Source organism: Myxocyprinus asiaticus, chromosome 41, assembly GCF_019703515.2.
Source record: "Myxocyprinus asiaticus isolate MX2 ecotype Aquarium Trade chromosome 41, UBuf_Myxa_2, whole genome shotgun sequence".
Taxonomy (NCBI): Eukaryota; Metazoa; Chordata; class Actinopteri; order Cypriniformes; family Catostomidae; genus Myxocyprinus; species Myxocyprinus asiaticus.
The window spans coordinates 570,114-583,076 of NC_059384.1; the positions used below are offsets into that span (position 1 = coordinate 570,114).

Below are 12,963 nucleotides of genomic sequence, written 5' to 3' on the forward strand. Positions count from 1 at the left end.
TACATTAACCCATCAAAATATACACATATATACAATATCCATAGTATCAATAATGCATAGAAGCATTAAAAAAGGGGACTTGGTAAAGCAATTCTATTTGACTGTTGGCATTCCCGGCTTCCAACTTATTCAATTATTTAATTTAATATATATATATTTTTTTACTATTAATTTCATATGTTACCATCTCCATAGAATAAACTTTGAGTACTAAGTTTAGGCAATCTTTCGAAACAGGGGATTCGTGTCTTCTCTAATTTCGTGTTATTTTTTTAAAGGGATAGTTCACCCAAAAATTTAAATTCAGTCATTCACCCTTGTGTTGTTATAACTCTATATGACTTTCTTTATTTTTCTGAGAAATTGTGTAATAATGTTGTGCTCAGTGATGTCATACAATGGCAGTTTATGGTGAACACCTCTTCAAGCTTCAAAAGAACACAAAAGTATAATTCAGACGTCTAATAAATTATTCATGAGACTCATGATTGTTATGAAAGCATACGATAAGATTTGATGAGAAACAAACTGGAATCTAATGTATTATTTAGTGAAAATGTTCACTGACCATTGATCTCCTGTGTGTGTTCATGATAGACCACGAGAGCAACAGTTCACACAGCCCCCTCGCGACATTGGGGCGTTCAAGCAAAAACGTGTTTATCTAAAAACAGGTCCTCCACAGCGATAGTGACAACAGAACACAACTGCACACGAAACAGAGAACAGAACTTACTAAAAATGACTGAAGAGTTTGTAGTCAAAGAATTGATGCATTTCTATGCCCAGCCTTATTTTTTGAAAGTTTTTGGACTGGTGCCAGTTCACAGTGGACGGAGTTACGCGCGTGATGCCGAAAATAGAAACCAACGATTGATAGAATGTACCATCGCTCGTCACTGCTGGTTAGGACAAAAACTCTGATTACAATAGAAAATATACCTTTTATCACATGTCGTTTGCCGTCAGATTAGGACACGGTGTGACTATGGCTGCCTGTATCCTCCTCTATGTTTCTATTTATTTCCAAGTAAAATAAGGCTGGGCATAGAAATGCATCAATTCTTCAACTACAAACTCTTCAGACATGTTTAGTAAGTTCTGTTCTCTGTTTTGTGTGCAGATGTGTTGTGTTCTGTTGTCACTATCGCTGTGGAGGACCTGTTTTTAGATAAAACGAGTTTTCGCTTGAACGCCCCAATGTCACGAGGGATCTGCGTGAACTATTGCTCTCGTGTCCTATCATGAACGCACACAGGAGATCAACGGTTAGTTATCACTACATAACACATTAGATTTCCGTTTGTTTCTCATCAAATCTTATCGTATGCTTTCATAACAATCATGAGTCTCATGGAATAATTTATTAGACTTCTGAATTATACTTTTGTGTTCTTTTGAAGCTTGAAGAGGTGGTCACCATAAACTGCCATTGTATGACATCACTGAGCACAACATTATTACACAATTTCTCCCTTTGTGTTCAGAAAAAGAAAGAAAGTCATATAGAGTTATAACAACACAGGGGTGAGTAAATAATGACTGAATTTACATTTTTGGGTGAACTATCCCTTTAAGAGCTGTTAATTCTTAAGATTCTAAACAAATACAACTCATCTCCATTAAGAACTACAGGACATATATATAAAACTATGTTTTGTGCTTTTATTATATTTTATTTATTGAAAATTTGACACCAAAAGGCAGTACTGGTGCGTCTTCGGTTCTGTGTAAACGCAGCATCAGAGCAGCCTTAAACATTGTTGTTATTGTGATAGAGCATATATTTTATAATTTATAGTTTCACATTTAAATTCATTTCATATTCATATATACATATGTAATATGTACAACATTTATGCAGTTGTAATTGTTCTGTAAATGCATTCATGCCACCTCTGAGCAGCAGTAAACAGTGGGTAAATACACCTGAAGGCCACTTCAAAGGCAGCTTCTGTGCCAGCGTTGCAGTCTAAAAATGCCTCTAGAGTGACATGTTTATATTTATACATTATTTGATCATAAACAAACATGACATTGACATATTTTTGTGTATCACCTTTTCTGTGTAAAGTTATATCCAATATTATTCAAACTTATTTGGTAACAATGTAACGTCGTAAACCCTGTAAACAATTTAATCACAGTAAAATCATGTTAACACACATATTGTTTATGTCTTGTGTCTATACTTTTGAAAAAGTGAATATTTTAATGTTTACAGATTATTGACCCCCATTGACTTCCATTGTAAGTGTCTCACTGGAACACACATTTAAAGAAAAGGAGGTGGAAATACATTTTTGTGGTAATCAATTATTATGACACAAATGCTGTCGATTGAGATTAACCTGTACTAAACCTGGAATATTCCTTTATAGCGATCACCACTGGGACGAGCTCAATGGCGGTGAATGTCAACACATGTTTGCAGTGTAATGTCCAGATGTGCGCATGAAGCAATCAGTCTGAATATGTGAAGCTCCCATCAGCTGTTTTCCTGCAAGACTGTGATTTATTCATGTCTAAATGAAACCTCACATTCATTTTCTCTGCGAGATTCTTCTCTTGGCAGGAAATGATGTTTGACACGTTTCCAAGCGTTTAAACAAACAAGCGCTGTGCATTTCTCAGCCCTTTCAAACGTCAACAGGAAATTACAAGTGCAACACTTCTGTTTATTGACCAAAGTACTTTCAAAATAAAATGCTGAGCTGCTGAATGAGTTTATTCTGGATTAAAAACACTCGGCACTGCGGGGATTAAACTGCACATCTCTCAAACGTCTGGCCGAACGCCAACGGCAGATAATACAATTGCACTACATCCCTCTCGCAGGATCAGAATGAGGTAGATCGCAGGTGCCGAGTCGAGTACACACTGTGGATGTGAGGTTTTCTGCCCCACCAGTGAGGGGAAATATGAGACGTGATCAGCGTTTGATTTGGGTCAGTATGCGGCGATCAGCTGATTAAAATTTAAATAGTGTTTCACGCCGAATTCTGGAAAGACGGAATGTGGGATTTGCCAATTTGTTACGTGGCATCAAAGTTATTAATGATTAAGCATTTACACATTTAAGAGAGTTTAACCTACTGCAAAACAATGAAACCAAACACACTTCTACTTTAATTCACTAAGAAAATGGAAATTTCTAATATGACTAGCTTGCTGAAAATGCAGTGAGCTGCTAATGTAAATAAAGGGATATTCCAAGTTTAATATTCAGTATGTTTCGCTGTATTAACAGTGTCTGTGCATCTGCTGTTGATTACCACTGAAAATAACTTCAGCTTTCAAAATATGTTGTAATGCATTTACAATAGAACTAAATGAACAAAAACTATATCACAACTGCCTGTTATTGTATCAGAAATGTTTGCATTTTGTGTGCGTGTAAAAACGTCCTAACTCTTGGCAGTTTGATCAAACAATGAGTGAAGTGACGGTAAAGATCGTGGTAACACTTTCTATGAAGCCCATATTAATAATGCATGAGTAATGTCTCATAGTACACCTTATAATATGTTATAACTTCTCAAACAACTGTATATGTATATTATAATACATCATAATACTTACCTATTCATAGTTATACCTTAAAGTATAATGCATTATAACACAAGCAACATTTCATTTAATCTGCAGAAGTTATAATGTATTATATATATATTTGTAATATATATATGTAATAATGTAGGTATGCTTTAAATAAAGTGACAAAAGCAATGTCTTCTTATAAACATCTATAAGATATTTTTAAGTGGTTATAAGACATCACAAGTCATGCTGGATGTTATAAACATTACACATGCACAAATACATAAATAACACACATTTAATGTACATTTTGAGATATTATTTTAACACTTGTACATCTACAATGTTAAAATAGATCAGAAACTCTAAATATGTATGTTGATCACACATGTAAACACACCCAAGAATAAAAACTAATCAAACAGATTCTATACTGGACTCTATTCAATAAACTTTAATGTTTGTGCATCTTATTTAATAAATAACTTCCATTATAGAAGTCTGACTTGTAATGTATGTTTCAAGTTTATGTTATGACTGTTTATAAGAAGATATTGCTTTTGTAACTTTACTTAAAGCAGTCAAAGAACACTTATAATATGATCATTTTGACTCTTTACACTATAAAGCACTTATACCATTAACTTTATTAACTTCTGTGTGTTATAATGTTGCATGTGTTATAATGCATTATACTATAAAGTATAACTATGAATAGGGAAAGTCTTATAGTGTGTTATAACTGTAGTTATAATTATTTATCAGAAGTTATAACATATTATAATGTGTATTATGAAACATTATACTATAAAGTATAACTATGAATAGGGAAAGTCTTATAGTGTGGTATAACTGTAGTTATAATTATTTATCAGAAGTTATAACGTATTATAATGTGTATTATGAAACATTATACTATAAAGTATAACTATGAATAGGGAAAGTCTTATAGTGTGGTATAACTGTAGTTATAATTATTTATCAGAAGTTATAACGTATTATAATGTGTATTATGAAACATTATACTATAAAGTATAACTATGAATAGGGAAAGTCTTATAGTGTGTTATAACTGTAGTTATAATTATTTATCAGAAGTTATAACGTATTATAATGTGTATTATGAAACATTATACTATAAAGTATAACTATGAATAGGGAAAGTCTTATAATGTGTTATAACTGTAGTTATAATTATTTATCAGAAGTTATAACGTATTATAATGTGTATTATGAAACATTATACTATAAAGTATAACTATGAATAGGGAAAGTCTTATAATGTGTTATAACTGTAGTTATAATTATTTATCAGAAGTTATAACGTATTATAATGTGTATTATGAAACATTATACTATAAAGTATAACTATGAATAGGGAAAGTCTTATAATGTGTTATAACTGTAGTTATAATTATTTATCAGAAGTTATAACGTATTATTATGTATTATGAAACATTATACTATAAAGTATAACTATGAATAGGGAAAGTCTTATAGTGTGTTATAACTGTAGTTATAATTATTTATCAGAAGTTATAACGTATTATAATGTGTATAATGAAACATTATACTATAAAGTATAACTATGAATAGGGAAAGTCTTATAATGTGTTATAACTGTAGTTATAATTATTTATCAGAAGTTATAACGTATTATAATGTGTATTATGAAACATTATACTATAAAGTATAACTATGAATAGGGAAAGTCTTATAATGTGTTATAACTGTAGTTATAATTATTTATCAGAAGTTATAACATATTATAATGTGTATTATGAGACATGCAGTATAATGCATTTATAATGCCTTTACAATGCAGTATAAATATAGGTTTCATAGAAAGTGTTACCAAAGTCGTCTTTGATTTTACTGCCAGTTCACTCATCACACTGGAAATGTGTGTGCTCTGTGTATTCTATGCATACAAAACATTCACATACTGTGCACAGAATACACACTGCATACTAGCTTTTAAAAAAAGGAAGAATGCCTTTTCGATAATACCAGTTGAGTCTGATTTAGTTTTACAAAACAGACTTAAAATGTGAAATGTCATCAACATGATTACAGTACTTGTTTAGCATGTCACTCCTATTAAACAGTCCACACCTGTTGTCAACTTTCTCATCTTCATTCTCCTCCTCCGCTTCCTCATCTGGACACAAGCGTTTGGTCTTCTGCACAAACTGCACAGGGATGAATGTGATCTGCTTCTCTCCTCCAAGACGGTCAGGCAGCATCACGTCTTTCTTCATGTTCATGTCAGAGTATGGGCAACCGAAGGCACTTAGAGAAAGAGAGAGAGAGAGAGAGAGAGAGAGAGAAAGAGAGATAAATGATTGATAGAAGGATTCCGCTCGGTCTGCCTCCTCAGTCTCATACACTCTCTGAAGTGTAACTCTTATTTTTTTCACCTTTTAAGCTTGGATGGGCCCGTGAGAAAAAATATAATCGTCAAAACATTAATAACTACAGCCTTGACCAAAACAAAATAGATATCGTTTGAAAGATTAGAAGCTCTACTTTCCAATGCATGTGGACATTATGACCAAAACTGAACAAGTGATTTGAAAACTGCAGACAAATCAGAAGTTTTCCAGTTTGATAATTTATAAAACATTTGCACTACATATTATTGCAATCAGTAAAAACATCAAACTGATCAAATATCCATGTGTCATATGTTGCTGGAAATCTCTCAAAGAGTAAAATATAACCAGCTTATTTGTTTTACTCACAGACAAAAATATAGTGAGTAATAGCTAAGTATATGTCTTTGACAATTATGTTGGTGTTGCTTATTTGATGCATTTTCACTTATAACTTCACAAACATAAACAGAACATAAAATATCACATATCATTACTTAGAGGAGGTGATTATCTTTCAAACGAGTCCACACTCAAGATAATCAGATGTATAGATCATTAGATAATCCACATGAAGCACAATGTTACATATGGCCACCAGGAGATGGCGCCAAATACATGACACAGACTCAATGATGACTCAAATGACACAGAATGAAACTCATTCTGTGAAATCTCATTACTAAAATCATGTCTTCATGCTATGCAAACCTTTAGTCATTGTTGTGTTTGCATGTGTAATTAGTTCTTATGTACAATTATGATGTTTTATTTGTTTGGAGAGGCTTTTGGACACTATGATAAATTATATTTGTAATGCTATAACTTTTGAATGCGTTGTCATATCAACACAAAATGTTTCTCAGTACACCCAGAGATATATAATGTCAAATAAGAAAAATAAGAAAAAAAGCACATTTTTGGCTATTTGTTTATTTTTCAGCAATTTCTTAGGCTGACAGTCTCAGAACGTATCATAATCTATATCATTAAAAAATGTGAAAAGTTTTATTTACAGTGATACCAAACACGTGACCCTCCCTGTTTTTGTCGAGTTATAAGTCTTTAATTTTGGCTATGCCACTAAAACAGGAAATCTTTAAAAACACCTTCAGAGCTTAAAGGGTTCAATAAATATGGGACAAGCTGAAATAATTTTTGTGGAAATCCACATTATGCCACAAATGCTGTTAAATAAGATCAACTTGTATTGAACCCAGAACCATCCTTTAATCAGCACTCCTGTTTGGACCAAATACTGAATACATGAAGAACCAGCAAATAAAATCAGACTGAATTCTGGAGTCCACATCTGAACAGTCCATTAAACTATAAAAGCAGCCACCGCTCAGAGCTCTAAAAGAACGCCTCATGAATTTAATGGTGACAAATTTCACTAGAGCATTATAACCATTCACCACCTTCTATAGGAACCTCTGGAGAGTTCTGCGCTCATATCAGCACTGTTAAACGCTGCGGCTCGAGTCCATCTGAGATAATGTGTGCCGGATGATGATAAAACATGTGTAGTTTTATATCTGACATGATGCTGTTATTCCGCTCAACAAATCCACAGTGTCGCACTCGCTCTCAACCCATAAATCCATGAATGACTCCATCAGATTTTTCCAAATGCATCCTTCATGAAGAGCACAATTCCACAATGTACTGCGATGCCTTTTTGTCTTTTGATGAAAATGTGCTTTAAATTTAGTCAGCATTTCATGTCAAATTCATATATTTTTTACATTTTATTCAGACTCAAATTTTTTATTTTAGTCAGCAAAAATAGCACTTTAGTTGCCGATACTGAGCACAATGTATAAAACTATAACAGACTAAACTTTAGCCAAATATTCAAATATTTAGAAAAATGTACAAACTACTTACAATAATTGAAACATGCATCAATCATCAATCATTTAAAGATGAATATGTTTAATATGTAAGATTACCTGAATAAATGGTAATACTGAATATACTGAAGTACTTTTAGAAGTGAGTCTGTTGTGAATTCTCACGTTTAGACAGTTTATGATATTGCGTTACGTGTCACATGTTTTTAAGGAAACGGCGTATTCACAACGCAAGTTAAACATTCTGACTAACATGTAACTTAGTTCAAGTTCAGCTGTTGATTGTCTTCATTGTATGTGCGGATGTAAGGTGTAATATATAGTAATTAATGGCACATATATAGGATGTGTTTGAGTGAGGTAATTAACCCGTTAATGAAGTTCATTGTACAGTCGTTCAGCGGGGAAATACACAACGTACAATGACTGGATTATTTCAGTCAATTCTTTCTAGATTTTTCTTTCTTAGTGTGTTGTTAATATCTTGCAATATTATTTTTGTCTCATCATATTTACGTCAACAGTTTGTTGTTTAAGACAGTTTGATTATCGTCATTATGAGTATTTTTCTTTGAAAATACACAAATTTTAGTTCACACTTTAAATTTATCTTATAAAATGTATATGTTAGAATTTTCAAAGCTCTGATTTTTATTTTTTATATACATGGATTTAAAAGGTTATGTTTTTTTTTCAATATAATAATATACAAAATTTTAACCAAGCACAAGTTGCTTATATTCAGCCAACACTCATTTTAAAATATCAGAAACAATATAATCATTACTGTCACATTTACCTAATTGAAATAAGCTGTCATTTATCCCTACATAAGCGTCACTTTTCACGCAAGCCATTTTAAATAGATCGATATAAACACTGAAACCACTTTTTTCACAAATAACCACTAGGTGGTGCCATAAACACGTGAAACTTACATACCATAGGTTGTTTGGCTCGTCAGCTTGAACAGAGAGTGAAATAGGAGCCGTCAAATATTGTGTATCATATTTGATACACACAGCGTTATAGGGTTAAGTCAACCATCTACCAACCATTACTAGATTATACTGATTTGAACCACTAACCGTAAGTACTGAACTTCAGCACATGAATGATACCTCTTAAATGATGTATGTTACTTTCCTGAGCGATTGAAATAAGTAGGGTTTTTTTATGTCCAATGTAAATTCATATTTCAGTTCTCTTTGCCATATACATCTTTTGGGTTAAACCCATACAGAAATCTGATATCACAATTAGCACTGTCAGAATTTGCAATGATTGCAATTAATTAAAAAAGTTTAACGCGTTAATTTTTCTTAATCACGATTAACACATTTAACATTCAGCATAAACACTGGTGTGAAGGGTTAAACGTTTGTAATGTGTCTGCCCGGATTCATTACACTAACACACACGCCACAACACACAAACACATACACATGCCAGAGCCCTTCACAAGGGAAGCCTACAAGCTAAGCATAAAGCGCCAGTCCCAAAGACATTCTATGGCCGTATTGTCATAAAACACTAGTTGACTGTTACTCTCTCTCCTGTGATAGAGCAGTGGAGGTTGTTATCTCAATAAATAAAAGAATCTCTGACAGCGCTTCTCTGTCAGTGATAGAATGATGGAGAAAGGAGCTCTTAACACTATATGATCTACAAAACAAGCCCAGATTTTTCAGCCTATGTAAGGCGCATCTAAATGATCACAGAAGCACACCAAATCTTAATCATCACCAAAACTCAGAATGAGACGTTTTTTCTGCAAGCGCTGTTTATGGTGAGTTCAAAGCGGCACTGGACGCTGGTGTTGATGCTCTGACGCGAATCATGAACGCAGCTTCACGATTGCTGTAATAGTGTATAATCACAGTCTACTGGCAGATTAATATTGCAGAGGATGAGAGTTTAAGAGATTTAATGCCCATTGCAATGAATATGCAAACTATGTGGGGACTAGTTCTTTCAATTAGTCAAACTCCCACTCAGACTTCAGGAAACGTTTAATGTTACTTGAACTGGTGATATTTTAGTGCATTTCTATCTTTATATTGTGGAAGGTTTTGTTTGGAAAATTTTACTAAAGCATTATATTGCTAAATACATATAGTTTTTTTTCTTTCCTAAGATGTAAATTAATTAATTTTGAAAAGAAAAGAAGCATATATAGTGTCAAATTTCAACACTTTCAAAATCTGCGATTAATCGTGATTAACTACAAAAAGTATGCGATTAATTGCGATTAAAAAAATGATCACAATATATGATATAAAAAGTAACATTGATGCACATATTTGCAACAACTTATTTCAAAATACTACAAAAATGTCTGTTTTCATATATATTTTTTAAAATCATAGTGGAATTTGAATAGGCTACGTAGCCTGCATATATGAACCATAGTCTTATATATTTATTCACTGCCATATATCAGATTCCTTTATGGGAAGGTAGACAGTATAAAACACATTTGATCTTACACTTTTAATAAGCATACAATACTTTTACCCTTATTTAAACTAACCCTAACCCTTATTTTTGTATGTTCATATGAACTCATTATTTATTAAATCAAGTCAAATGAAGACACATCAAGTTTATGCATTTTATTATATTTATTTTCATTGCTTTAACCCTATATGCCACCTGTATCAAATCTGATAAGCTATTTTCTAAAGCTTTTGCATCATTAACATAACAAAACAAAACAAATGCCGGAAATCCTGTTGTCTGCAGTGTACTAGATGTCTGCTGCCACCTGGACATTTCTGGGCATTTCTTGATGGAAAAATGTATATATTTCTTTTTTTCAAAAATGTCCACTTTTGTATTATATGCACTCATTTATTATGTGAAATCTTTGCTGATTTTAATAAAGTAAAAGCGACAGTAATGATTATATTGTTACTGATATTTTAAAATGAGTATTGGCTGAATATAAGCAACTTGTGCTTGGTTAAAATTCTGTATATTATTTTATTGATTTTTTTTTTAATGTATTAAATATGATATTGAGGTTTCTCTCTCAATCATCATTACATACATTCATGCCCACCACAAAAACATCACAGAGCTTTGAAAATTCTGACATATACTTTTTATAAGATATATTTAAAGTGTGAACTAATATTTCTGTGTATTTTCATATATGCAGTCTGCTCTGTCATTATAAAGATCTCATTAATTTACATTACAAGCTATTATGATGTCATCTTACCATAAGTTCATGAGACCCAGCGAAAAACGTTAGAAAATTTCCCTTTTTAAATGTCAATATAGTGTTCGTTGCATAAAATACATATGATAAAAATAGTTTATTGAAAAAAGAATATTTTATTCATATTATATTTGAACTGTGAAACATTTATTATAGAGCATGGAGAGGAAGTTGTCATGGTCAAACTCTCAAACATTTGGTATCTCTGAAAAGCCCAGAGAGTCCTCTGATAATACCCCAAGATTTACCACTGTAGAAAAACTTACATAACAAATGAACTACACAAAAATGAACTGCAGGACCTCAGGAGGAGAATGACATTTAAAGCCTAATGTATCAAATACGATACATAAAATAATTTTTTTTATAAACTTTTTATAGTTTGTCTAATGGTACTAAAAACAGTTTAATGTTAAAAAATCAGAATTTTCTTTCATATGTCAGGCTTTTTACAGGGTTAAAAAACATACCTATAATAATACAGCAAAAAGCATTTTACATGTTTTTTTTTATATGTTTGCCTATTATTATTATACTTTTTTTCATCAGTGGTCATCTACTCCTCTGCAAACACAGCTGGTGATGGCACAGAGACTTTGCCAGAGATTTAAGAGCGAGTGCTCACTAAAAACCGTCTCAATGAAACACAATTACATTTCAAGTTCATTTTGATTTGGACGGGACCAAAAGTGGTGTTAGTTGTTTACTCTGCAAATAGTCTCTCCACTTCCATCAGCTTGTCCCATTAATTGTATATTTTATTTGTTTTATTTATGTACAGTCGATTATTTTTCTCAGCCGACTTTTTTGGGAGAATTGCCTCCAAATAATACCAACTGTACCAACTAATAACAAAAACAAAAAATCAGCCAAACATCCAAATGGCTGCATAAAAATAAAATAGCACAAATGCAAGTTTCTCACCCCATACTATATAATGTAAAATATGTTAGCTCGTCTATAATGAAGTTTAATTAACAAAACTAGGCAAGAGAAGATTATGAAGCGGCTTTCAACATTTAATCACCCACTTTAATATGCAAATTAAATTATGTTTTTATTAAGGCGTATTTATGTTCATGTAGCTCTTGCTTATTGTAATAATGTATCATTTAAACAGCCTTTGAGTGTCAAACTCATTTAAACTCTAGAGGACGCTTATTAAAGGGAGACAAAACTAAATTAAACTGTTTTAAAGTTGCAGACAAATAATCCTCAAACAGTTCTTCACCGGTATTTTTCACCTGTCCGATACTACCTAAATAGCCAGTGCTGAGATAAATGTATGCAAATGCATGCAAATTAGATGCAAATTAGGATCCAAATTCCATTCCCAAGCAGAGAGGAATTTGCTGAAAAGTAGCGTAAAAACTGTCTCTCGCTCTGTGTAATCAAACGTGGCTTTCTAAAAAAAGACTGCATCCTTTTATGAAGTATGGGTTATATATGAACGCCGCGTGCATGATTGGTTAGTGTGATTATATGCTGGTAAAGGTGAGCTACAGAAACAGGGAGAGATCGCAGAGTCGAGTGTCGCAGCCAGCAGCACAAAAGCTAACGATGTTTGTAGTTCATATTCTCTGGGTCATCGGGTCACGGTCTATTCCACACCCTGCCTGAGCTCGTTTAGTGCTCGTGTAGAGCTCATCTGTGAGCGGACACCAGTGAAGGTCAAACACAGCAGCACTAAACTGCTCAAACTGACCCTGTGAACAGCTTCTATCAAAACCCCGATCAGACGTGAAGCTTTGGCAGACAGCAGTGAGTTTATCTGGAGAAATGAGAGATTTGTTTAAACCGTGACCCTCATCGGGACATATTTTTGGCAGGAGGTGCAGGTGTCCCATCGGACGTGTCTCATCTCTGAACTGCGTCCAGGAGAACCTTCAAATCCAAAGCCGACGGCTGAGACCTTACAAAACTCTCTGAACATCACAGATAATATGCTGAATAAGACAGAAAATCC

The 12,963-nt window shown here is 32.9% G+C and overlaps 1 protein-coding gene across 4 annotated transcripts in view; it reads right to left on the minus strand.

Annotated features, from left to right (window-relative positions):
• LOC127431914 (lethal(3)malignant brain tumor-like protein 4) overlaps positions 1–12,963 on the minus strand; it is a 102,287-nt gene that overhangs the window by 43,141 nt on the left and 46,183 nt on the right. For all 4 annotated transcript variants that reach the window (XM_051682570.1, XM_051682567.1, XM_051682569.1 and 1 more), the window contains one exon: positions 5,656–5,832. In XM_051682570.1, coding sequence (XP_051538530.1) covers positions 5,656–5,832 — 177 coding nt within the window. The remainder of the gene's footprint in view (positions 1–5,655; positions 5,833–12,963) is intronic.